We start from the raw sequence: 26080 nt of genomic DNA on the forward strand, positions 1-26080 counted from the left end.
GCCACCGGGCAGGCTATGCGAGTCCTTATTCATTTGCGTGCTCTCAGCCACACGGCAAGGACGGTCAGCCCTCCAAGGTCGGAAAGGAATGTTAAACCATGTCAGGGATTTGCATATTGAGTTCATGCAGCTTTATAAGATTACATGATTGCTTAGTTCCCACTAACAATCATCTCGCCAATGAAAAGCTTACTTGAGGTTACATCTGAAATATTTATTATAAAATATTTTAGGCCACAAACTGTGGACCACCACTCAGCTTACTAAAACATCACTACTGTAGCTGAGGCCTCTGCATAGCTCCCCTAATAGTGTCATTCTCCCAGTCCTCTAGTCACTGTGCTGAGTTTCTACCCCAGGTTAATGAGCCCAGAGGAATGCCCTGACCCTTGCTTTTACCGAGGGTACTCTGTACAGCTAGCTCCCTATTGCCTGTTGTCTGTCCTTTCGGAGGGCCTGAGTCTAGGGATTGTCCTACTATTTGTGAACTTTTCTTTGTGGGTTGAGATTAACCTGGCACCAGCGTGGAGACAGGCTCCGAGGAGATCTGATAGGAAGGAAGCCTGCCGTCAGGGGAGGTGATGTTCTGGGTAACAGTTCTTGTCCTTGCTACTGCGTCTAAAAGTACCTTGAGGGGTGCCCTACCACACGTCAGTATCCCCTGTCTAAAGAACTCCCAGAACTTCGCCCCCAGGCTCATGTGTCAACATGATTTCCTTCCTCTAGCTGAAAAACTCAAACACTGAAACAAGCAGTGAGTCGTTGAAGGTCACTGGTCTACACGAGATCAGGGAAGGGTGTCCGAGGCGCCTGGCTCCAGGTTTCCTCACTTCCTTCCTTATCACCTATTCTCAAACATGAGCAAAACCATGATTTACAAACAGAGCGGAATAACTTCATAGAAGAAGGGTGAAGGGAGAGGCCAGGATCCAGGCACACCCTAAATCAGGGGTTCTCAAGTTTTGGTGTACGTCAGATTCACCCGGAGACTTGTTGAAGATGTAGGTCCCAGGGTTTACCTGAGACTTATTGACCCCCAATTCGTAAAGGGGGACCCCATGAGTGATTCTAATGCACACCAAAGCCTCAGAACCACTGTCCTAAGCGATGCTCAGATTCCTTAGAGTGGTCTTCTCTGTGTTGGGGGATGAGGGTAGGAGATAGGGGTGCCGGGCTGTGAGGGGAGGGTGTTGGGCAGATAAAATGTATTATGCTCACTTTGTTAAAGATAACACGAGAAGGCCGTCGCCCAGGTGATATTAATGTGTGTTGGGGTGGGCTAAAGGCAGGCGGAATCCTTGTAGCCTGGGGCTTGGTTTTGGGATTAAGCCTTTCCTATCCTTTTTGATGTGGGGTGGTGCAATCCAATCATGCCTCAGAAGGTGACTTTGGGTTGGAGACTTCCCTACTTTGTATATTGGATTAAAGGTTGTGAAGCTACACTATAAAATGGGGGCAAAACGGGACTTGGCTCTTGGTTCCTGAGGTTAGCATGAGAGAGCAGAGAGAGTAGAGCCAGCAGCTAAAGGAGGCCACGTGGAGGAGGCCAGGAGAAGCAGCCAAGATGGCGGAGTGCTGAGTGAGATGCCAGTTTGTACAGAGTTTGTATCTGGGATAAGGAAGAAGATGGGGAACTGAGGGAAATAAGGCTGGTGAGCTAGAAACCTTTGATTCTAGGAAACTCGGATAAATCAGTAGCTTTGTGAGCACTGAATGTGACTGGGTTTTGGAGCCCAGTGTGTATTTTTACTTGCCCGCCGGGTGCAAGCTAGATTAAAGACTATGGCCCACCAGTTTTTGGCTCCATGGTTTCTTTACCGACTGTCCGAATCCAATGCGAACCTGCATGGGCCGGGCTGCTCTGATGGTGGCCCTGGCCGTGCCTTCTGGCTTTACAGAGGGGTTTTAGGTTCTAAAGTCAGGTGAAGATAAATTACCTCTGGAAAATCACCTGAAACTACTCATAATATATAGTAAAAATGTTCCCCTCCCCCTTGGGAGGGGCTGTATAGTAGCAAGTAAATATAATGTATGCTATATGGGGCCTGCATATGCAAATCAGGACTCTATACTATTTTAACTTAAGCAAGAGAAATGTAAGTCAAATTTGAGTAAGTTAAATGCTCCCACTCTGTGACTCAGCGAAACAAGGACAAGGTCATCTCCCTTCTAGAGACGAAGAGGTGGTGGCTTCGTCAGGTTGAGAGACTTGCCCGAGTGACCAGCTTGTACGTAAGTCCTGGGACTAGAAGTCAGACATGTCTCTTTCATTCTGAAACCTGTGATTTTTTTTTTTTTTTTTTTTTTTGGCATTTCCCTGAAGGGTAAAGTTCAGAAATAAAGGTCACGGGCCAATGCTATTCCAAACATCTGGTTGAGAAGACAACGTTCTGAGATAAAAGATTGGAGTCATATACTATCAGCAGAGTTGGGACAAAAATGAGTAACACAGCTCCAAGCAGTGATAAGAAATAAAAGAAGATAATGTCCTAGGAGTAGCATGTCCAACCTGAAACATTACTACTATGGGTTACTTAAATATCGTTCACAGATTCCTTACCACAGCAAGTTACCTTCTTTGTTTTAATAAAAAATAAAGTCAATCTTTCAGAGGAACAGACTCGCTCAAACAGAGGACAAAATCTCAGGCGACTCTGAAATGCCCTGGACCCGCAATGGAAGGTCACAGATGCCCACCGACAAGGGGTACCCAGAAGCGGTCTGCTCCTGTGACAGGTTAGGCATTACCAGGAGGCCCTCACTGTGCTTAAGCACTTTGCACACCCGATCTCACGTAATCCCTACAAACCTATGTAGGAGGTGCTACTAGTGTCTCCATCCCACAAGTTGAGAGAGTTTGGTGCTTCACCCAAAGTCACTGGTTCCTCTGTACAGGGATAGACTTGAGTGCTTACTGAGTGCCAGGCACTTTTCTGGGCATCTTACAGGCATTCACTCCTATAAACCTCATAAACAGCCCCATGAAATAGGTGTCTTAATTCTGCCATTTTAATAACTCGCCCAGTTCACACAGGGAGGTAGTGGTGAGCTGGGGAAGGAATTTAGGAGAAACTCTGGTTTCAGCCCTTAGTCTACATCGCATAGTCACCTGAAGACCTTGAAGACACAGACTTCTCGGCCCCCAGCTGGAGAGTCTGTTCAGGTTTGGGGGAACACTTGTGAATTTCCCTTTCTGCAGACGCCCTAGGGATGCTGATGTTCTGAGTCCAGGCAGCAGGCTTTGAGAAGCCCTGCTCCAGACCAGCCGTCTTAATCACTGCACTGGAAATCCCACTGGCCACCAAAGGACGTTCTTGTACAACTTCCTGAGAAGTGTTTGCGAAAATATTAAAGAGAATTCCTAGAATTTCTCTCTTTGTAGATTTTTGCTACAGCTTTGAGCTAGTCAAGTCAAACGAGACCACAGTTCGTCCTTTAACAAGATTGTTCGGCGAAAGAGCGTCCTCACCCTTGTGTATGTGGTCTGGGGCCGAATCTGAACACCTAGGTTGGCCGGCCGCGTGCGCTGAGACACACGGGCCAGATCCAGGCCACCCCAGGCACGGGTTCGGTCCGGACGCAAGGACAACAAAATGACATGACTACGTGGGGTGGGGAGTTAGCGCCACCCCAGAACGGCCCAGCACACCACCGGTCCTCCAGGTTTATTTACATTCTCTTGATTTCCTTCCGCCCGCAGTGGGGCAGGCCATCCATACACCTTACAGCTGAAATTAGCTGAACCAAATTTGGCCAAGTTTTCCAAGGGCAAAGGGACAGACGGTGCAGAGGGAAAGGTCTTCACATTGCAGCGAAGCTGCGGGGCAGGTGGGAGACGGAATGCGCCCCCACCGGGGTCTCCGCGGCCTCGGGGGCGCCGGGCGGGGGACGGAGGGCGCCCCCACCGGGGTCTCCGCGGCCTCGGGGGCGCCCGGCGGGGGACGGAGGGCGCCCCCACCGGGGTCTCCGCGGCCTCGGGGGCCGCAGCGCGGGGGACGGAGGGCGCCCCCACCGGGGTCTCCGTGGCCTCGGGGGCCGCAGCGCGGTGGACGGAGGGCGCCCTCACCCGGGTTTCCGCGGCCTCGGGGGCGCGGGGCGGGGCGGGGAGGAGAGCGCCTCGGGGCGCGGGCGGCGGTCGCAGCCATCTTGCGCGCGGGCGCACCTCGCAGGTCAGGCAGGCGGGGCGGTAAGGGGCGCGGCCCCGGGACCCCGCCCCTCCGGGGGACACTCGTCAGCGCAGGCCGCGGGCACAGAGCGCCGACGCACCGACAGCGGGAGAGCAGCGGTCCTCTGCAGCGCCGCGGGTGAGCCGGGCGGGAGGCCGGGCTTGGCGGGCGCGGCGGTCGGGCCACGCCGGAGAGTTCGCGGCGCGCCCTCCGCGGAGGGGGCCGTAGCTGGGGCTCGACGACAGGTGTGGCCGGGCTGGCCCGGCGGAGGGCTGGACCGCGCTCGAGCCCCGGGCCAGTGGTTCCCAAAGGGAGCTGGGCTCGCCCCGCGGCCGGCCGGGCTCGGGTCCCGGGCTGTGCGGCCGACGGGGTCCCCGCGCGGCTCTCAGCGCACGGTTTTGTGGTTTGGTCCAAACGTAGGGCAGGTGAAGCTGACCCTGCTGCCCTGCGACCTTCCTCTTTCCTCTGCTCCTCCGAGTCCCCTTTCCGAGGGCCCGCGGAGCCCGGGCTGCGCGGACGCGCCTCGCTAGGCCGGGCGGGGACAGCTTTTAAAAAGTGTTTCTCAAAGGCTTGACGGTTGCGGTTTCAGCCGTGGGGCAAACGGTTGCTTCACAAAGTGAAACTTGCTGTCTGCTGGGCTCCCCTCCCCGCTGGCTTCCTGGAGGCTCCGAAGAGTACGGGGTGGACCCCCTCCCGGCCGCCGCCGCGTCCCCGGGCCGGCCCGCCCCGCCCCCGCGCCCCGAACTCCGACCCTCCCTGCCGGGGCCCCGCCCCCGCCCGGTCTCCGCACCCCGGGGGCGCGCCGCCCGCGTCCCGGCCCCGCACCCGCACCCGTGGCCCGCCCGCCCGGCCGGCCCGCCGTAATCGCGGGTTGGGCGGTGACTCATCTCGGGACCGCCCGCCCGCCTGCCGGGCGGCTTTTTAAGCAGCAGCGCGCGGGGCGGGCGGCGGCGGCGGCGGGAAGAGGAGGGCGCTGCGCTCTAAGCGTTTCTCTGTCTCCAGGTCCCGAGAGCCGTCTCAGCTGCCGCTGGCGACTGTATTTCCAGACGATTGAGGAAAACCCATCCGGAACCGAAAATGCCGAAACCAGTAAGTGAGCCCAGGTTCCGGGCCGGCTCGCTCGCGCCTTCAGGCCCTATTCCCAGCGGAGTCACCTGGGCGCGGCGTTGGGCGGCTCTTGGTGGAACTCGGCTCTTTTTAAGCGGACGGGAGGGCAGAAGTCGGCCGGGAGCTGCCTCCGCTTTGTTGCTTGCTGGTCATTTTGTTACTCTGGGTCGTTTTGTGTGTCTGTTTAAAAAGTGTATTCTAATGCAGCTTGGTTCTTAAAAGTTGTCTAATCGGCGGGAGAGCCAGGTGGCTTCCGATGACCCACACAAACTCCAGTGCCTGCAAGGGTGCGGGACAAATGTACCCCGAGCCTTCCTGGCGCTTCGCGGGGCATCTGACCGAGGAGACACCCTTTGTGCCGGGCAGCCCGTGTTACCCCACGCCCCCGAGGCTGTTCTCTGTTACCCCGGAATTTGCTAGTGCGGCAGGATTCCTATCTCTAAGAGACGTTTAGTAATGGACTTGAATTGCAAATGAGCGAAGGCAACCCTGGATTTCGATAAGGAGGCTCCATGGACTCTCTGGCCGAGCGCTCCTGCTACACCCCGTAAACAGCAGCTGATTAGAGAGCTGCTGTGCCCGCACCTCTGTCCCCTGCATCGAGTGTGTCGCCATCTCGATTAGGTTGCTGGCCAGGCCTGGGCTTGTTTCGGCTTTCTTTTTAAGTCGTGGGAACAAGGCAGGTTCTTTGTTCCCGGACATTTTTTAGAAAGTTGTATGTGTTTCACCTGCTTTTAACCCAGGTAAACTGGTGACCAGACCTTGGGGAGCGGAGTTTGTCAATTTTTCAGTTGAGTTCTGAATCGTGGTGGAGAAAATAATTGGATTTATTAAAAATTGCAATAAAAGGTACATACGGAGTTTATAGTTTTACAATCAAGGTCTGCAGTCAGTGCTTATGTGCTTTTCCTGCTGTGAAATGTTAGATTTTTTTCTAAAGGGAATTTTTAATAGTTTTTATTTTAATCTTAGGTTAACTAAGTTACTGTGTTACCATGCTAATAGATTCAGAAGCCAGTATAGTTTTTGCCTAACTTACATCAAGATGATTCATTTATGGTGCAGAAAATTCTTTTCCTACACAAAATTCTTCATTTTAAACTCGCAAGGGGCGTGTGACATCCAGGCCCTTCGAAGCCTGTGATATAAAACTGACCTACATTCAGTCCTTTACTCAGGGCACAGCCCTGTGCAGCCAAGCGTTACATAGAGCAGTCGTTAAGAGCTTACCTACCACAGGTGTGGCTTTCTTTATTTTGCTAAAAGTTGCAGAGTTCAGCTTTTAAGGTATCTCTCAGAAAAAAAAAGTCATTAAACCGGTTTCCAGTCATGACTTTTCTTTCTCATTTTTCACAATGCACTGTAATTTATTTTACATTTCCTGTTTTTATTTGTAATAAAATAATATGCCATCTTCCCAAACGGAAACACTATACCAGTTAAACACTAACTCCCCGTTCCTCTCTGCTCCCAGCCCTGGCAGCCACCCTCCTACCGTCTCGGTGAATTTATCTCCTCCAGGGACCTCATCTAAGTAGAGTCACAGTATTTGTTCTTTTGTCTGGTTCATTTCACTCACCATGATGTGCTCAGGGTTCATCCACGCTGTGGCGTGTGTCAGAAGGTCCTCTTTCAAGGCTTTTCTTAGGGCAGGTACATTTTAATTTCATTTTGCTTTCAAAGTCTTTTATGATGGATCAGAAACTTAGACAATGTTCTTCTGACAGAGTGGGGGTAGTTGTTAAATTGTTAAAGAACGACAGTAGCCATCACCTTGTGTGTTAGGATCCTGATAACCAGAATCACGTTTTAAAAAGACTTATTTTATATACTGTCTGCAGTTGTAATTTTAAAACAGTGTTGGGAGGTCTCCTTTTATGTGAACCACTTGGGAAATTCCTACCTGTGCCCTTTTTGGTGGTGGTGGTGGTATTAGGGGTGGTTTCTTGGATGGTTAGCCTCATAAACTACACACACAGGCCTTTCTTCACATGAACTGAATTCGGGCCCCCCCGCAGATGGCCGAGGAGAGCTTGGGGCCTGCACACATTGGGATAGGGCACTTCTAAGGCTGCTATAGAGTATCTAGTTTTTGTTACTGTCTTTTGCTGTCTCAATAGGTGTGAAAGGGGAAGCATAACCCAAGAAACTCTGTAGGTGTGACCTTCAAACCAGGATTATTGACTTTTATTATTCAGGCCCAAGCTAAGGATTTTATTAGGTGGCTTCATGTGATGTGATGTGTAACCGCAGGATTGAGGAGCAAACACTTCCCTATTAAGATGGATATATCTGAGTAGTTGGGGTTTGGGGCTTCCACCTGACCCCTTAAAGTTTTGATGAAGTATTTTTGATTGGTTTGTCTAAACTGAGTCAGTGCGTGACTTTGACTTTATTCTTAAAACAGTATGGAGGAACTAATATTTATTTGCCGCTTTCTCTCTTAACACCACCTTTCCGTTCACCACTTGTTAAAAAGATGGGATATATGCTCACTCCTTCAACAAGGTGCAAGGAGCCCACACAGACAGGTGAGTCAGATCTTGTCCTCAGGGATCTTACAGTCTGGGACCACCAGAGCCCCGACGCCATGAACCCAGAAACAGGACCTGGAACACTCTGACAACCACACGTGAGGGAGGGAGAGCCGCTTAGGTCCTGTGCGGCCCCAGTGACGGCAAGCCCCGTGCGGGGAAATGGGTGGTGCGATGGAGAAGTAAGTCCTCAGCGGAGTCCTGTCTGCGCCGGTTGGTAGGAGAGGACAGGCCTGGGCACTCCCAGGAAGGACTGCTCCAGTCGGTCCGCTGTCTGGTTTTGCTCTTCCCACATCTGCAGGGAGGAGGGGTGGGGGTCCCGCAGGGTGCCCCCCCCTCCGGCTCCGGCTCCGCGGCCCTCCCTCTCACCTGGGGAGCAGAGTGGGGGTTGGTTCCCAGGTTCCTGGCTCAGGAAGTAGTCTTTGTGCCCCTTGTCAGTCATCACATGTCTTCATTGTGATGGGAAGGAGCCAGCCAGGGTATTAGGAAGGAGTCCTGCGGTCCAGCCCAGGAGTGAAGAGGGCGTGGCTGTCGGGCCAGCCTCTCTGAGGAGCTCCAGGCTGACCTGCCTGGAAGTGTCACCAGCACTGCGGGTGGTCCCAGCGGGTGCCTTAGCCTTTCTTTCTAAAGTGCTGATGTGGAAGTTTCTGATATAAACGTAATTTTCCCTTCAGTGACCAACTCTGGAGTGTGTTCAAAATTCTGCCCCGTGCCAACATTTTAAGATAATTTCTGAGATTACCTTGGCCCCTGGGAACACATAGCCCTTTTCACAGGGTCCATTTTCCATCCCTCCTGGCCCTTGATGAGGCCCCGTGGGCTCTAGTAGTTTCTGGGGAGCCCTGCCCCTCCCCTTGGGCAGATGGTCAGCGAGGCAGCTCCAAGCTCCTGCGGGGCGGTGAGAAGCGCTGGCTGGGATTAGTCATCGCCATCATCACCCTGGAAGGCACAATGACTGTCTGTACATTCAGCCTTAGTGGGTGTCGGTGCGTCACTGTGCTAGACGCGGGGGCTGCCAAGATGGGCAGCCCCAGAAAGCCCCCGTCACCGTGGGTTTACAGCCTGCTGAGAGGGCGAGGCCGTGATCACAGATAGCTGGAGTGTCTAATGATGTGTGCTGGTTGCGACGGGGGTGCGTGCTGATCAGGGAGGTGAGGACGGTGCTGAGGAGGCCGTGACCTCGCTGAGCAGTGCGGAGAATGAAGGGGCCTTCACACGGTGAAGGAGGAGGCAAGGATGGTGCCAGGCTGGGGACAGCTTATGCAGGGGCCCCGGTGGGCGAGGGAGTAGGGTGAGTTCAGAGTTCCTGGTGAAGGGCCAGTATGGCGAGAGAGGGAGACGGAGGCCAGCTATGCAGAGTCTTCCCTTGTGGGACACACTCAGGCAATGTTTACAAGGGCCACCCTTGGGCAGTATTTGGGGCTTCGTCCCAGGAGAGGCCGTGGAGGGTTTTGACTGGAAGAAGTGAGCCAATCGGATTGGCTTTTTGTAAGGTCGCTGCAGCTGCAGTATGGGAGTCAGCAGAGGGCAGGGGTGGCAGGAGGGGAGGTGGTTGGGCATTGGAGTGGCCCAGCGAGGCCGGTGCAGGGAAAGGGGAGTGGGCCCGTTGGGGAGGCAGACTGGCTGCGCTGGGTGGTGGATTGGCTCTGCAGGGGCAGAGGGCGGAGTCGGGACTGACTTCTGGTGTCTGGCTTGCATAACTGTGGGGATGGTGGTACCATTCTCTGAGATAAGGAACCTGGGAAGGACCAGGTGTGGGAAGGAGGTGGAGGCTTTGGTGTGTACAGGCTGTTAATACTTGTGTGACCGTGATTGATGACAGAAGTCCTCGCCTGCTTTCATAGTTATAACCACTGCCTCCCGAAAGATACACAAGCACCAGACTTCTGCAACTACAGTACAAGTTTAATCCGCATACACTAAAAGTAATCCAGCAGCTTCTTATGTTTCTCCTGAGTGTATGTACACACCAGACACACATGCAGGCGTTTAGGGTCAGGCTAAAGTTAGTGCGGTGTTCTTCAGCTTGGGCGTGCATGGTCACGTGGAGACTTAGAGATTCCTGGGTCCCCCACAGCCGTCTCTACGGCCAGGCAGGACTGTGCTTTAAAGAAGCTTCCCCGATGGTTTTGATGCACCCCAGTTTGGGAACTGCTGATTTCATCGGGAAAGGGGGCAGGCTTGATGTAGTCCGTCCTCTTGGACTCAGTGCAGTGAAGCCCCCTAGACAGGTTGATCCTGGGGGCTGTGTGTGAGCGGAGACCAGAGCCCACGGTGTGTCCATTCAGGCAGATGCTGTCACGGGCTTGGGCATGGGTGCACGGCTGCTTTCTCAGGGGTCCCGCGCCAGCGCCATGGGTGGCTGTCACTGGCATTGGGACGTGGCTGGGATGGGAAAGAGGAGACAGCTGGATGGGTATCAAACTCCAGAGAGACAAGGCCAGCTAAGACGGTCGATAGCATCTCTCTGATTTGAGCTTCTCTCCGCAGGGAGTCCAGTTGCAGAGCTTAATTTGGCAGTGACCAGTGGGCGCTCAACTGTTGGCTCTCTTTGTTTTTAAGGGGAACTGGGGCAGACCTGTCCTGTTGGAGTGGCAGGGAAGGAAGACATCCCGTTACTCTTCACCTTAGTCCTTCACGGTCCTCCCTTACTACACTCCTCAATAATAGCAGTGTGATGTCTAGCAAAATCTTGAATAATTGTATTAAAACTTGTAGTTTGGGAAAGCAAACAGTATCACTATTCTTAGAGAATTACTATAATTTTTCTTAACTTTTTTTTTTTTTACTTAAACTTTTGTGTTTCTTTGACAATTTGGAGACTCTTGGGATGATTCAGTATGTCCACTTTCTTAGTGTTTGGACGTTTTAATTCTAATTGAAGCAATAAAATTCGAAGCCTGTTTTCGAAATCAGTGAATGTATTTTGAATTATCCCTTATGGGTTCCCCAAGTAGTCCAATTAGTGTTTCATTTAAGCACCCTAAGTGTGTTTGCTGCTACTAATTAAATATGGAATTATTTATTGAAGAGACCAGTGGAATTATTTTCTTTCTAACATACTTACCATACATGCCTGTGGACATAAAGAGTAAAGATCTTATTCTAGATTTCTATAACTAGTTTTTTTAAAGAAAAAGAACCATTGTGCTATAACGTGACTTAAAGACTTTTGATGAAAATAAAATGCTTAACACAGAATTCATGTATGCATTTTTCCAAATAGAACTGTAAAGAGCTGGTCAAAGCTGCTGCGTAATTAGCTACTCACCTGGACTTGGCAAGCCATTTCGCTTCTGTGAACCAATTTTGTCACCTGTAAAATGGAAGTAAAGTTTTTAAAAGAATGTCACATAAAATAAACTGAGACAAAGTGTGTATCTATGAAATTTAAACAACTTACCTTCAGGTACTGTAAGCATTACATATTTCTTGTGTACCTTTATTCCTGGAAATTTGTCTTAATGAACTTTTTGGTGTAACCTGTAGCGAAAACTAACGGTTTTCGTTCCCAAGTGGCTATAAACCAAGTAAAGTTTTGGCACTCGGCCTTTTAAGGAAAACAGCTGTGTGACACGGTTGGGTTCTTGACCGAAAGGGGACGGGCTAACATTATCTGCTTTTCATCCTCTCTTTCTTCTCCTTGTCAGAATCCCCTTGTAGGTCACATGGGTTTCTTCCGTATTACGAAGCCCTGTTACATGTCACCGTGTGCCTGGTGATGGGACTAGAAAAATAAGGATGATAGGGATTGTCGCTCTAACAGGGAGTCAGACAGGTAAACAGAGGTTGCCAGTGCAGGGTGCGTGTGGACATACAGGTACACACAGCAGATTAAGTTTGGCCTGGGGAGCCAGGAGCCCCCCAGCAGGTGAGATGCTTACAGATTGTTAAGGGAGGGAGGCCTGGGAGCTCGCCAGTACGCAGGCGCAGAAGGACATTAAGAGAGTAGCAGCGGTCAGTTCTGTTTTTCTTTATGATTCACATTCTGTTCTCTTAAGCCTTTTTTTTTAACATCTTAAGGATAAATGGTAATGGTGTTTCAAAGGTAATGAAAACTGTGTTAACACAATTATCTTTTTAATCTAATGTGTTTGAGAAAACAAACCTTAAAAGCAGATTGAAAATTCTAATCTTGACTTAACTTTTATCAATAAAACAGAGGAACAAATACCACCTAAGCATCAAACTGCAGTAGCCAAATAGGTTAGATTTTGCTTTTACCTTCTGTTAAGTTTGAAGTCACTTTCCACATCCTAATTTTCTGTTCTGGTTTTGCCTGAGAGATCAGCTTAACCCCCCCCCCCCCCATATATATAATTGACGTAATAGATATCAGAAAAAATTGTTTTTTACTTTAGAATGGGGTAGGCAAGGGCCACATCTGGCTGTGGCGTGTTTTTGTATGGGCTCCCAGCTAGAAATGGTTTTTACATTTTTAAAAAGGTTGTTTAAAAGAACAAGAACAATAATATGCAGCAGACACTGAGTAAGGCCTGCAAAGCCCAAAATATTTATCTGGCCCTTTTCAGAAAAAAATTTGCCAATTCCTCCTTTAGGACAAAAATAATTATTGTCCAGCATTTGTTAGGCCGTGTATATATGTTATGACTAAGCTAATAATATTTGGAAGCAGATCTACTCGCTGTTTCCAATTAAAAAAAAAATCCCAGGCTCTGAGCTGGGACACGTTTGGTGTAAGCTCTCCAAGAAGCGGGCAAGTGGCTGCCGAGGTCAGGCTTGAAACAAGGCTGGGTTCCACGGGCCCTCGTTTCTGTAGGAAAATGTCACATGTGCAGAGCCATTGTCCAGGGACCAGTTTTGGGCACCTGCTAAAAGAAAGCCGTTTGTACCTGATGTTTAAGTTGGAAGGTGAATGTTACATAAGTGAGTTAGTGAGTTGCTTTTTTTTTTTTTTACCACCAACAATTTAAAATTAACTTTTTTTTTTTTTTTTTTTTTGTATTTTTCTGAAGCTGGAAACGGGGAGAGACAGTCAGACAGACTCCCGCATGCGCCCGACCGGGATCCACCCGGTACGCCCACCAGGGGGCCATGCTCTGCCCACCAGGGGCGATGCTCTGCCCCTCCGGGGCGTCGCTCTGCCGCGACCAGAGCCACTCTAGCGCCCGGGGCAGAGGCCAAAGAGCCATCCCCAGCGCCCGGGCCATCTTTGCTCCAATGGAGCCTTGGCTGCAGGAGGGGAAGAGAGAGACAGAGAGGAAGGAGGGGGGGTGGTGGAGAAGCAAATGGGCGCTTCTCCTATGTGCCCTGGCCGGGAATCGAACCCGGGTCCCCCGCACGCCAGGCCGACGCTCTACCGCTGAGAGCCAACCGGCCAGGGCCTAAAATTAACTTTTTGATCGACCATAGTGTGTGGATGAATTTCTGACTGTAGGCGGTGTTCTGTTGAACCCTAGTTTAGACCCCTCTGTCTAGAATAGAGCCCCTTCTCTGTCCACCCTTCACCTCACTTTATCGTATTTCGTAGGACTTGTTTCTACCTGTAACAAGGTGGGCACTTGCCTCTCTGCCTTCCGTCTTTCCTGGTTGTAACAGCGAGTGACAGTGGTTTGGGGGGAAGCACCGTTACCTGCTTCTGGAGCCGTCTCTAACCTCTTGGTTATTGGCAGACGCATAGAGGGAAGGAGAGCAGAGGATGACCAAGGGGGTCAGCATGCCGCCTCTCGGTGGGTGCTCCTGGGTGAGTGGCTTAGCCTCCCTGCGCCCTGCTTCCTCTGGGACACAGGGTAGCCACCTTCGTCGGACGTTCTGATGAGGCCAGCGGGACAGGGACAGCACGGGGAAGCGCCTGGCCCTCTGTCTTCTCCGGCACCACGGAGGACAGTAAATGTAGAAGAAGAACTCTGCTTGTAGCTACTCAATCCTCATCCGATGACATCCATTCCTTGGATGGGCACGCTTTGTTTCTGACTTAGCTTGCTGCCAGTCCCTAGATTTTTACCCTGCTTTTTGCCCTTGTGTTCCTACAGTGACCACCACCCACACCCTCCATAAAACTCATTCATTCAGCAACTAGAGTACCCACAGTGTGCCAGGGTTTTAGGTCCTGAAGATCCCTGTGGGCAGCGCAGACAGTGTCAGGGAGCGAGGGGCTTGCTGCTGGCGTTGTAGTGCAAGCCTGGCTAAGAGGTGGGGGCGCTTTTATTCTTTCAGTCTTTGTGGGGCGAAGAGTTAAAACCATTAGGCAGAGTGACTCCTGAATGGGCAGAGCCTGAAGTGCTTTTGTCTGTTTTCTGTGTCTGGTCAATCACTCTTAGCTGAAGAGTGGGCTGAGATGGTGCATCTCCAGGAACTTGTTTTCAGACAGGCTTGGTGGTAAGCACGTCATCCTTTGCCAGGCCCACTTAGATTCCGCCATCGTTTTCCAGGCATCGGGGTTCAGGGAGATTAGTTCTTTTTCAGATGATACTTTACCTGTACGCCATGACCGCATCTATAGATTTCTTGTAAAATGTTTCTTAGAAGGATGTCCAACCTTGTTTCTTACGAGCATATTGAACCATAGATCACTTGGTGAAAGCTTAGAGCATAAATATTTGATGAGAACCACCTCCATGAAAATGTTATGTATATTAGTATAGCAATAAGGTGTTTTATTGCTTTGGTTAAATAATTACGGATGTTGCTTCTTGTTGAAGTATCTGCTTACGTAACACATTGCTATTTGGGTGAGACTCTTAAGTGGGACCCAGATGGGGAGATAGGGTGGGGATGGCTTGATGTTTATTATTAAGGAACTGGCCAAACAGGGAAGTTTGGAAATATAATGTGAGGGCAAGGCTACAAAGTGCACGACGTGATTTGAACAAATCCACTGTGAAAAGGTGTTTTTGAGGCATTGGGGGGGGGGGGGGGTTGAATACTGATTGAATTTTAAATATTAAGAGATGGTTTTGAGTTATGTTGTAAATAATAATGGCATGCTGTATGTATGTCCATTAGGACTACATACTGATGTTTCTTTTTACAAGTGACATGATACACATATATGATGGCCGTCAAATATGCCAGCAAAACATTTTTTAAAGTAGATGAGTCAGGAATGCTAGAAATGGTGTCAGAGCATTACACCGTTTTCTCTACTTTTGTGAATGTTTCAAATTTTCTAAAATCAAAAGGTTGTTTTTTAAAAGCACATTGTAGGGGTGAAAGTCTCTGTCATGTTTGCAAATCACCAAATGCGGAAGTCTGGTGAGAGGGAAAGTGGGAAGGGCCCGGTCTGGGGTCCTGGACAGGAGGGCTGAGAACTGGCTCAGTGGCCGCCCTGTCGCCCACAGGTCCCAGTGAGCCATTCTCCGTGGGTCCCTGGAGTAGAACCTCGGTTTCCTGGGAGACCTTCTATGTTCTGATCAGTGAGGGCCTGACTTCATCCCACATGGGCCATCTCTTTCCACGCACGCACGCGCGCACACGCACGTTTTATTAAAGGAGATCTCTAGGGCAGAATTGCAGCCGACTTGGAACACACAGAACTGTTTTGTTTGTTCCCGGCCGGGTCCACCCTTGCTCTGTATTCCCACGATTCTCCTGGTGGGGGAGGAGGAGAGTGCTGTGACCCAACTGCAAACGGGTCATTGTCTCAATAGCAGCATTCTCCGCGCTGAGGATTGGAAGTGAGCAACGTAAACGTGGGGCCTTCCCAAGTGGGGTTTCCTGCGGCCGTTGTAGGAGATGGTTGTGCAGTCTGCGTGCTGGGGCGGCGGCCGGGGTGTGGGTTCGCACTCCGGCCAGGGCGGCAGGGCGGGTGGGTGTGAGGTCTGCAGTGGCCATGCTCGGTCTCCTTGGTCCCATCCAGTAATTAAGGACACGGTTGTAATCCCATTCCGGATGTAACATACTTGATTGTGACAAAGCATCAATTTAAAGAGTTTTTTTTCTTTTTCTTTAAACTTAGTATAATTTCAGGAATACAGGTTAGTTTAAAAGTATAAGTTTTATTGAAGTTTGCTTATTCAAGCGGATTTTGTAAGCTTACTGATTTAGTTTGGGTTTAAAACATCTACTTGGGTCTTCCCTCCATTTTTGATAGATGGCAAAACGTAAAAGCTTCTTGGTCAAGTTCAGATGCACCTTGTCGAAGCTTCTAGTGGGAGACATGCAAAGGATGTCTACACATGTGCTCTTAACTAGGGGCAAAGATCTGTATCTGAAATGGCACAATATTTCAGTGTGGTTTATTTTATACACCCTTTCCTAAAACAACAGGTTAGCAAAGCAGTTATGCTGTTTTGACACTTTCATTCTCTCATAGCCTCCCCCTCTGCTAGATTAGAAAGGAAAGAATCTTGACAGACTTCTAAATTTACCAAAAAATTAAAATAAATAGTGTATTCCAGGTGGGTAGTGAAGTTTTGTCTATGACTTTAATTTCCTGTGTTATGAGCCTAGAATTAAAAACCTTTGAAGCGTGTGGTAGCCATCTTGGCCCTGTCCCTTGTTTTGTCTTTTATGGGATCCTCAGTTTATGGATATAATTAACCTCACTTTTCAGTGGACTAAATTGGTGCTGAAGTATGCATGACACAGCTAGTGGAACCGAAATCCACACATGTTACAGAAGCAAGACTTCAAGCTTATTAGATAAAGAGAAAGTGACCTTGGAGGAGAATTTATTTTGCCTGCCTTGGGGTGGGGAGAGGGGAAGAAGGCAGAGATTTGCCTTTCTGAAAAGGCATAGTTTCTTTTGCAGAATGTGACATTCTTTGAGTCTTTCTTTTCCCTTTGCTTTGTAAAGAGGTGTCTAAGCATTCTACTTTAGTTCACATATTAAAATTACACGGTGTATGTCATTGCCAGTGCAGAAGTCAGTTTCTACTTGCGGGCACACACAAAAAAAGATCTTAAATGGGTGTCAGCTAACGGGTATCAGAAGTATTATTTTTTCATGGTATTGGCAGGTAGGCAAATGCCCACCAGTGTTACCTCCGCAGCACAGACTTGGAACTTGGGGACGGGTGATGACCGTTTCATCTGTCAGAATCCTGGAGAGTCGTTTCTTACTGCCTCAGTTTCCTCCCTATGTCAGCAGTACCTTAAGCCCGTGATCAGCACACACTGTTCTCTTTGAGGTTTTATAGAAGAGGGAACTGGCCCTCTTTTTAATGAGACTGCTCAGAAAGTTCCCTGCTAGCTCTGAGGTCCAGATTTTCTCTGGTTATAATGAGTACAAACGGGACTGGTCTGTCCGCTTTCTGTATTGTTCGAGGCCTTGGCTGACAGGAAGTGGGTCTGGGGGCAGGAAGTGGCTTACTTTCAGAGGCAAAAGGAACTATTTAGAAAGATTTTGGATTTCATTACATGTTCTTGAAATTATGGGATGAATTTTCATTGATGGGGGGTACTTTCTTCTTATGCATAATTTTACATAACTTTTCACCCTGGAATTTAAAAATACAAACTTTTTAAAAAGTTTAAAACCACTGACTGTGTTAAAAGATACAACTTCAGGAATAATGTTTAAGAGCTCTACAAATATAAATATTTTTAAGAGCTGATGACCAGTTGAGAGAGTTGCTTAAACTTTTCTGGGCCTCAGTTTCCCCAGTCTTTAGAGAAGGTAGTCAGGCTAGGATAACTTCGCACCTCTCACCAAGCAGTCCCTTTTAGGTCACCCTACAAAATTACTATACCTGGTCACTATTTTAATTGTTCTACCTACAACATACACATTTATAAAACTGATACAAAATGTAACAGCATGATGCTACATTTTTATTTTGGCTTCTTAAAGTGCAACAAACCTACTGAAACAAAGTTTGTTTGGAAATTCCAAGACCCAGCTTAAAGGTGGGAGAGCACCTTAGAAAATGAGGCGAGGGCTCTGTGTAGTGTTAATTTTCAAGATTGAGTTACCTTCAGAATTCCTTTAAGCGATCTGGAATTGTGTGTTAAATGAAGTCAGTGCCCACACCACCGTGTCATGACAGGACGCTGTCTCTGGAAGAGGCACAGGGCTGAACAGGGAGGGAGGGCTGGTGCACCCACCCCCGTTCCTCCAAATTAAAGTGTATACTTCCGCTTCCTTAGCTAAATAAATAAGGACCGTGCTTGAACTGAAGCGAGAAACTCGACTAAACAACTACTTGGTTTATATAAATACGAGCTAAGTTGGCTCATTTGAAGTTGAAGTCCATAGCTCTGACCTTGCTTTTCATTAGTCATTAGCATCTTGGGCAAACAGCTAACTGATAGCTACTTCTTTATACCTCCATCCGGAAGGGACAGGAGGGGAGGCCAGGACGGTTTCAGCTCGGGAGGATGATGACGTAGCTGGAGGCACAGGGTTGGGGTAGGCTTCTCTCATCCCTGGTGAATACTGTCTAAGGGAGAGTCATTCCAGGGACTGTCCCACCAGTCCACCCGTGTCCTAGCTTGGATCTTCCTGATGGGGAAGTAAAGGGACAAGGCTGCCCAGAGCTCTGTGTTGGGCACCAGGAGACTGGAGAACAGCTAACACCAGTGTCACTGCATCCTTCTCGGTGACTCTCGGGACCTCACAGTCCCAGAAGCAACGTGACCGCCCATCCACGGTTCCTGGGCGGGCTAGAGGAACTAACTGAGAACTGTGGGCCCGCACTTTGACCTTTTAGGAGTTGTCACAAGTGAACTCTTGTCAGCTCTAACATTTGATGGCTTTACTACTCCCATTACGAGGCAATAAAAGAATGTTATCCTGGTTATGATTATGTGACAACTTTACCAGAATAGAGTTCTGTGTCTGTCCTACCCATCTGTCCTTGTTATGCTGTGGACAAAGTGATGCACAGGACTTGTACCAACTTGCCTGACAATATTTGTTACATTTAATTCCACAGACTTTTTACATGAGTTGTGGAGCTAGATGACCAGTTTCCTTTGGCACATGGAAAGTTTCTTCAGCTGGACCAGCCAGCCTCTTCACCTGCACTCTCCGCTTCTTTTCTTTTTTAGAGAGAGGAAGTGGGGGGAGGGGCAGAAAGCATCAACTCATAGTAGTTGCTTCTCCTATGTGCCTTGGCCGGGCAAGCCCGGGGTTTTGAACCAGTGACCTCAGCATTCCAGGTTGATGCTTGATCCACTGCACCACCACAGATCAGGCATCAATTTCTTTTTAACCTTGAAAAAAAAAGACGGTATCAGTGATGTGATTTGGAATAATTTAAACTCAAGAGACTTCACTCCATTTAATGAAAAATCGTGTTTTAAGGACCACATTTCTATTTTACTTGTCCTCTCTCTGTACAATAGTGTTTTGATGTCTTGATAAATACTTCCCATTAGCGACATACTTGTTTTTATTGTGGCCTCTCTATCCTTGAAAGAACTGTGTATGACAGGGTGGTCTGTGGACTGCCTTTCTTGAGTAAAAGCTGGATGCTCCTGTCTGTTTACCTGAAACTAGAACAATGTAAAATATGGTCATTGGGTTTTCATTGGCAACTACATTTATTATAATCTTGTTGTTTATGTAAACAGTGTCACTGGGAGCAGCATTGCATATTTAACTAGGGCAAAGATCCATTCTATATACTAGATAGAAACAAAGTTATCTTTTAACTAGTTACCATTACTGTGACACCCTAAAAAGGGTTGGTGATATGGAGAAGAGCTAAAAAAAAAGCCCCCCAAATCCACTTGCTTTAGGGGCTTTCTAGTGTTGCCTTCCTTGGCTGAAGTCACGTAGCTCCGTTTCTGCACTAAGCCAGTGAAGTTTGGTTATTTGTTAGGTGGCATTTGTGAAAAGTTGTCTTAGCTAATGCTATGATTCATTAAGCTGGAGTATTGTTCATAGAGCTGAGTTTTTATCTTTCTCAGAGGTAAGATCAGGATCCAAAGAGAGTACTGAAGTGGGGACCCATCTGTCTGTTTGGGATACAGTTTCATTAAGAAACACCTGCCTCTGTGAGTTGAGTTCTGTCCTCCGTTACTATGAATGACACTTGAGTGAGATACCTTCCCATGGCGGAGCGTGAATAGTAGCAGTGAGTGCCTGAATCCGGCAGGAGTTGGGCCGTCGGCACGTTCAGGATGCTGTGAGTCCCTGAGAGCAGTGGTGTCTGGGTGCGGCCACACCTGTGAGCCGAGAGAGCTGTAGGTTTATGGGCCCCATTCCAACATCCTGAGTCAGAATCTCGGCCTGGGCCCAGGGAGCTGTTTCGACAGGCTCTCCAGGTGATATTTCTGCAAGTTCAAGTCAGCGAGGCACTGCCTTAGAGGTGTGGCTGGCCGTATTCCCTAAGCCATTACTGAGGGACGGCAGGCTTCACGAGGCATGTCGGGGACTGCACGCTGCCTTGTGCGGCAGTGAACAGGGCGCTGGAGGGCTTTATGTTAATCCAAGAGAGTGGGAGATGTATACAGGTGGTGATCAGAGAAATATTGAGGGGGTTTGGGCACTTCAACTGAGCGTCAGAGCACGCTTTGACACCAGTGCAGTTAAGTGTGTAACAGAAGGCTCGGTCAGTCGGTAAAATGTAAGGAAAGAACACGCTTAGCTTGGGAGAACCCTTTGCGAGAGCCTGGGTGCGCACCCTCTGCTCCTCCCCCCGTTCCCCTCGAGGGAGGAGGTCGCTAAAACACTCTGGCCTCAGAAGAGAGCGTGCAGGGGAGAGTGGGAGGCCACGTTTTCTACGTGGTCCTGAGAGTTTGATTGGCAGCCGGTGTCTTCTTCCCAAGAACACAGACTTGTTTCATTTACAACTTAAAAACAGTAAACTTAAATGGAATTTTAGTTTTAAAAAATTTATTTTTTTCCATTCTTGTTACCCTCTAAGGTTTTTTTTTTTTTTTGTCCTTACCAACTTTACCATAAGATAGTCCAGTTCACAGCAGATAGATAAAAGGGATCTGTCTACGTAGTAGAATAATAATACTTGGCCATAAAAAGGAACGGACCATTGACATGGGCGACAACATGGCTGCATCTGGACAACATCGTGTTCCATGGCAGAAGCCGGTCACAGAGACCACATTCTGTGCATATGAAAGCCCCCGGGTGGGGAACCCATGGAGATGGAAGCAGGTTTGCGGGGGCGGGGGCTGGGTGGAGGGCATCCTGGGAGTCACTGTGCACGGGCATGGGGCTTCTTCTGGGGGTGACGACGTGTTCTAAAATGAGATAGTGGTATTGGTGGCATAACTCTAAGAATATGCTAAAAAAAACCCCACTGAATTGCACATTTTAAATGGGCAAATTTTATGGTTGTAAATGATATTTCAGTAAAGCTGTTATTTAAAAATGCGTAATCAGGCCCTGGCCGGTTGGCTCAGGGGTAGAGCGTCGGCCTGGCGTGCGGGGGACCCGGGTTCGATTCCCGGCCAGGGCACATAGGAGAAGCGCCCATTTGCTTCTCCACCCCCCCCCTTCCTCTCTGTCTCTCTCTTCCCCTCCCGCAGCCAAGGCTCCATTGGAGCAAAGATGGCCCGGGCGCTGGGGATGGCTCCTTGGCCGCTGCCCCAGGCGCTAGAGTGGCTCTAGTTGCGGCAGAGCGACACCCCTGGAGGCGCAGAGCATCGCCCCCTGGTGGGCAGAGCATCGCCCCTGGTGGGTGTGCCGGGTGGATCCCGGTCGGGCACATGCGGGAGTCTGTCTGACTGTCTCTCCCCGTTTCCAGCTTCAGAAAAAAATACAAAAAAATAAAATAAATAAAATAAAAATGCGTAATCACGCCACGTGAAAATCAAAATACAACATTGTCTCTAATTTTTCAGTTAAGTGAACCAAACTGGCATCTGGAAATGCTCTTCTCTAATTCATTTCTTATCTGTTGTGGGACTGTTTCCTGGCCAATCCTCCCTGCTTTTCTAACCCCTTCTGTGGGAGAAAGTTGGGTGTGTCTGTTTCCTATCAGTGCCTTTCTAAGTATTTGAAAGGTCTTATCCAAATATTTGAAAGCTGTTCGAAGTTGCTGAAGTGGCAGCTTCGGAAGAGGGCTGGAATGTTGGAAAACAGCGTTGACATTTTAAAAGATTAGGAAAGGTCACGCTCTCAATGTAATCTTGGTGGTGCCCAGATAGCTCAGCTCAGACTGATTTTGCGCAAATGCTGCAGGTGTGATAGTATAGGGATTAATCTGTTATCACTGAATTCAAACATTCCTATTTACCACGTGAATTTCCCTTTCTATTTTTAATGGTTTTCCTGATTCTTGAGTGAGCACGTAGAAAAATGACCGCACGCTTCTCCCCTGCAGTGTTCTGGCTGCGGAGGACACGGCGCTCTGCCCAAGAGGACCTGAAGGGTTACTTGTCTGAAGTTTATGGCGGAATGGGCCTGGAACTCGCCCTCCTGCCTTGGTCTTTAGTATGGTTTAAATTTACTCCGTGAAAAGCATGATTGGAGAAGTAATCTTAAACCAAGTTTAAAGTGTTTCAAGAGGAAGTAGACACTTCCCAAGGGAATTATTGCCAGATATTTATTTACCAAATTGAGGAAAATAATAAAGGGAGATAATTCAACATCCAAAACTTCAGCAATCTACATGAGTTAGAAGTAAAATATGGTATGTCATTGTTACCTTAACGTCTTGTGTGTGTGTGTGTGTGCGCGCGCGCGCGCGCGCGTGTGCACGCACACGGTTTTAGAAGGCATTTTAGAAACATCATTTTGAAAAGTTAACCTGGGAAGACTCAAAAATCATGTTGTTCAGAGTGTATTCTGAAAAATACAGGTCCTCTGGGGTATTCCATGGAAAAGAAACTGTGGGCAGAACAGTCTGGGAAACTTAAGACTGAGGCCCCGTCCTGGGATTTCACAATTTGCATTAACACTGCAAAGACACTCAAAAGCCTTTCAGTTAAAGAAAGAGAAAAGAAACGGAGAACCTTGGCGGCTGTGACCTCGGAATACCGCCGTTCTGCTCCCCAGTGTTTCGCCTCCCTGTCACTCTTTACGTTGGGGTAATTGTGCTGAGAACGACACAGCCACTGACCGGGATCAGAAAGTACTCAGATGATTCTTGAGTTATAGAATGTTAAAGTTGGAAGATCCCTTACAGATAAAAATCGTTTCCAGTTATGAACTTCATTTTACAAAGGAGTGAGGGAGTGGCCTTCCAACGGCGCGGGGGTGGGGGTGGGGGTGGCGGGTCGTCCAGGACGCCCAGGCCAGCGAGGGGATCCTGTCCACCATCCTGCTCTCAGGCCTGTCTCATGATCGCTCATGATCGCTCAGCTGCTGAGCAGAGGGGACAATGGGTTTATTTTGCTTTATGAATGAAGGTGGAGGGGTTTTTTTGTTTGTTTTTTGGATTTTAAAGAAGATTGGGGTTTCAACACATTTAGTTCTCTCTTTTGGTTGGAAAACGATGTCAGTTGCATTGGAACAATAAAACCTGGACTACTGTGTCTCCTGCGGGGGCCTGTCCCCCTCTAGGAAGTGCGAATACAGGTGTGAGCTTTCCTTTTGTCCATGGAAGCAGTCTCCTGGCCTCCTGGTGGTGTTTTCCTAGCTGGTTATTTTGTCCTGGTCCCTGGTGGGCCATCGATCTGCATGCCTCCCCCAAGGAGGAGGCCGGCTCCCCGCTCTGGTCATCTCACCTGGCTCCTCTGGACTTCAGACCTCACCTTTCAGGGTGAGGCAGGACCTCAGGGCATCTGGCCTGGTCTAGACCTTCCGTTTGCAGATCAGGGGCTGAGGCCCCCGCGGGGAGGTCGCCTGCTTGGGGCCCTCAGTGGTTACAGAACCAGATCTTGGCACTCGGGCATCCCGGCAGCCGTGCTCTGCACTCTGTTCAGTGGAGCTGGCCGGTCCTCAGAATCACTTCAGTGGCTTATAAAAAAAATACAGGTTCTTGGGCTGAGGCCCAGAAACTCAAGTGTGGGTAATGCTGCTCCGGGGATTCTAATGGTGAGTCTCGTTCCGGTTTGAGACAGCTACTTGCGGTCCGTCTCTACGTGTGAAGTCATAAGTGGCTCAAGAGCAGGGGAAGTCTGACTCCTCTCTGTGTCCCCAGTGACCCCGGTGGTTCAGTGCCCTCAACAGACATTTGACTGGTGTTTGTAGAGTGCGTGAGGCTCAGGATGCAAGGTGTCCGCTGGCTGGGCTGGGCTGGGCTGGAAACAGGAAGATGAAACTGGTTCATCGGCGTGCAGTGTGGTAGCTTTGAGCTGAGCTAAGCCTTCATAAGAGCAGGAGATACAACTTTTTAAAGAGTAGATTATTAAGCAGAGGAGGACAGAGAGTGTGAATTAGGTTTCATTATCTTCACTAACTAAGGCAACGGAATCTGAATATGTTTGAATCCTGATAGTAAATAGTACGTGCATTCTATAGTCAAGTCACCGGAGGAAGACACCTGTGAAACTCGAATCATTATTCATGGGGGGAAAATATGTGCAGCGTTTTGCTTAAATTTAAAAATTTTACTGGCAGGTTTTGTACTTGTTTTAGAAATAAAACTAAATTCATTCCTATTTCTGAGTTCAGGCATTTGTCTCTTGCGTGTACTGATATTTCTAGTCATAGATCAGAAACTTACCTCTTCTACTGAAGTGAAAATACAGCTCATCTCCTAAGCTAGCCTACTATGGGGGGGGAGGTAAAGAAAGAATGAAATTTTCGGCCCTGGCCGGTTGGCTCAGCAGTAGAGCGTCGGCCTGGCGTGCAGGGGACCCCGGTTCGATTCCCGACCAGGGCACACAGGAGAAGCGCCCATCTGCTTCTCCACCCCTCCCCCTCTCCTTCCTCTCTGTCTCTCTCTTCCCCTCCTGCAGCCAAGGCTCCATTGGAGCAAAGATGGCCCAGGCGCTGGGGATGGCTCCTTGGCCTCTGCCCCAGGCGCTAGAGTGGCTCTGGTCGCGGCAGAGCGATGCCCCGGAGGGGCAGAGCATTGCCCCCTGGTGGGCAGAGCGTTGCCCCTGGTGGGCGTGCCGGGTGGATCCCGGTCGGGCGCATGCGGGAGTCTGTCTGACTGTCTCTTCCCGTTTCCAGCTTCAGAAAAATACAAAAAAAAAAAAAGAATGAAGTTTTCTGCTGAACATGGTCAGGGTGAAACATTCATATACTCACTGGATCCTCATGTTCCTTGTGGGGTTCAGGCATCTTCAGCACTAAGTTTTCCTGACTTGTCTAAGATAAGTCATTTTATTTTAAAATTCTGACATAGTACCTAGCTGTAGAAAGAGCTCATTATTTTTAATCAGTAGAGTGCTAACTTAACTCCCTTCTCAAAATGTGTTTGTGAATTCCCATTATAAATAGTGGCATATGATTGTGTCTGGTTCCTTATATGTGCTGACATTTTAGAACTCACCATATGACTTTGTGTCTTAGCTTTGAACAGAGTAGCATTTGGAGAGGAGACATGAATTATTAAATTATGATCCACGCCAACAACCACATGGTTCTTCATGTGTGTATGTGGAGCAGGGGGGTACATAAGCAAAGCTGAACTTTAATTACCACTGCCACCCCCTCCAAACAAAGGGGAATAAATGTTGAAAGGTGTTTCGCGTTTTGGCAGCCCTGAGATAAACGCCGCCTTTTCCTGGGGAGGTTTTCAGTGACTAACTGCTACTCTGCACACACTTGCACCGCACACATGACATGGTTTTACCTCTTCTGGTGACTGTTGCCCCTGAGTAAAGTGTGATCTGGGGGGTCATACCGAGGCGATGAGAATTACGAGGCATGGTCTAAAATCTGCCCCAGTCTGCACATGGTTGGATGGGTGGTGGTATGTGGAAGCCTGTGGGCCTCTGCCTTGTTGTGGGCCACCTCCCGCTTATCGTGCATAACCACACAGTCCCGCCCCGTCGCCGCGGTGCCGTTGCTAAGGCGAGCATCAGCTTCATACAAGCATGTCGAGATCACCACAAACAGTCGCTAACCATGGGAACCTATTGCAGAGGCTGTGAGAAGGAGAGTTGGGATTTAGGTATGTTTCCTTAATTTCCAAAGCTTGATTTCTTTTAAAGCCCCTGAATGAGTGGACCAAAATATGTATATAAATGGTCCTGTCATGAGTCGATGGTTTATTTTAAAAAATATTTTTTATGAGAGAGGAAGATAGAGAGTGGGGAGGAAGGGAGAGAGAGAAAGAGAGGGAGGGAGAAACATCACTCATTGTTCCACTTAGGTGTGCATTACTGATTGCTTCTCATACATGCCCTGATCGGGGCTTGAACTGGCGACCTTGGAGTCAAGCCTGCGACCTCGGTGCTCAGGGACCACTCTCTATCTTCTGCACGACCAGCCAGGGTTTATGCCAATTTTGGCACATTATTAAAGAGCCATAAAATTGAAAATAATTGTAATAGTCTTTATATATA

At 48.9% G+C, this 26080-nt stretch overlaps 1 protein-coding gene across 1 annotated transcript in view; it reads left to right on the forward strand.

Annotated features, from left to right (window-relative positions):
- The first annotated feature begins 4153 nt into the window (after positions 1 to 4153).
- The window catches only part of EZR (ezrin), a 50654-nt gene continuing 28727 nt past the window's right edge, over positions 4154 to 26080 (forward strand). Inside the window, exons 1-2 of the mRNA XM_066372918.1 lie at positions 4154 to 4304; positions 5169 to 5255. Coding sequence (XP_066229015.1) covers positions 5244 to 5255 — 12 coding nt within the window. The 5' untranslated portion in view covers positions 4154 to 4304; positions 5169 to 5243. The remainder of the gene's footprint in view (positions 4305 to 5168; positions 5256 to 26080) is intronic.

This window comes from Saccopteryx leptura, chromosome 3 (genome assembly GCF_036850995.1).
Source record: "Saccopteryx leptura isolate mSacLep1 chromosome 3, mSacLep1_pri_phased_curated, whole genome shotgun sequence".
NCBI classification, from domain to species: domain Eukaryota; kingdom Metazoa; phylum Chordata; class Mammalia; order Chiroptera; family Emballonuridae; genus Saccopteryx; species Saccopteryx leptura.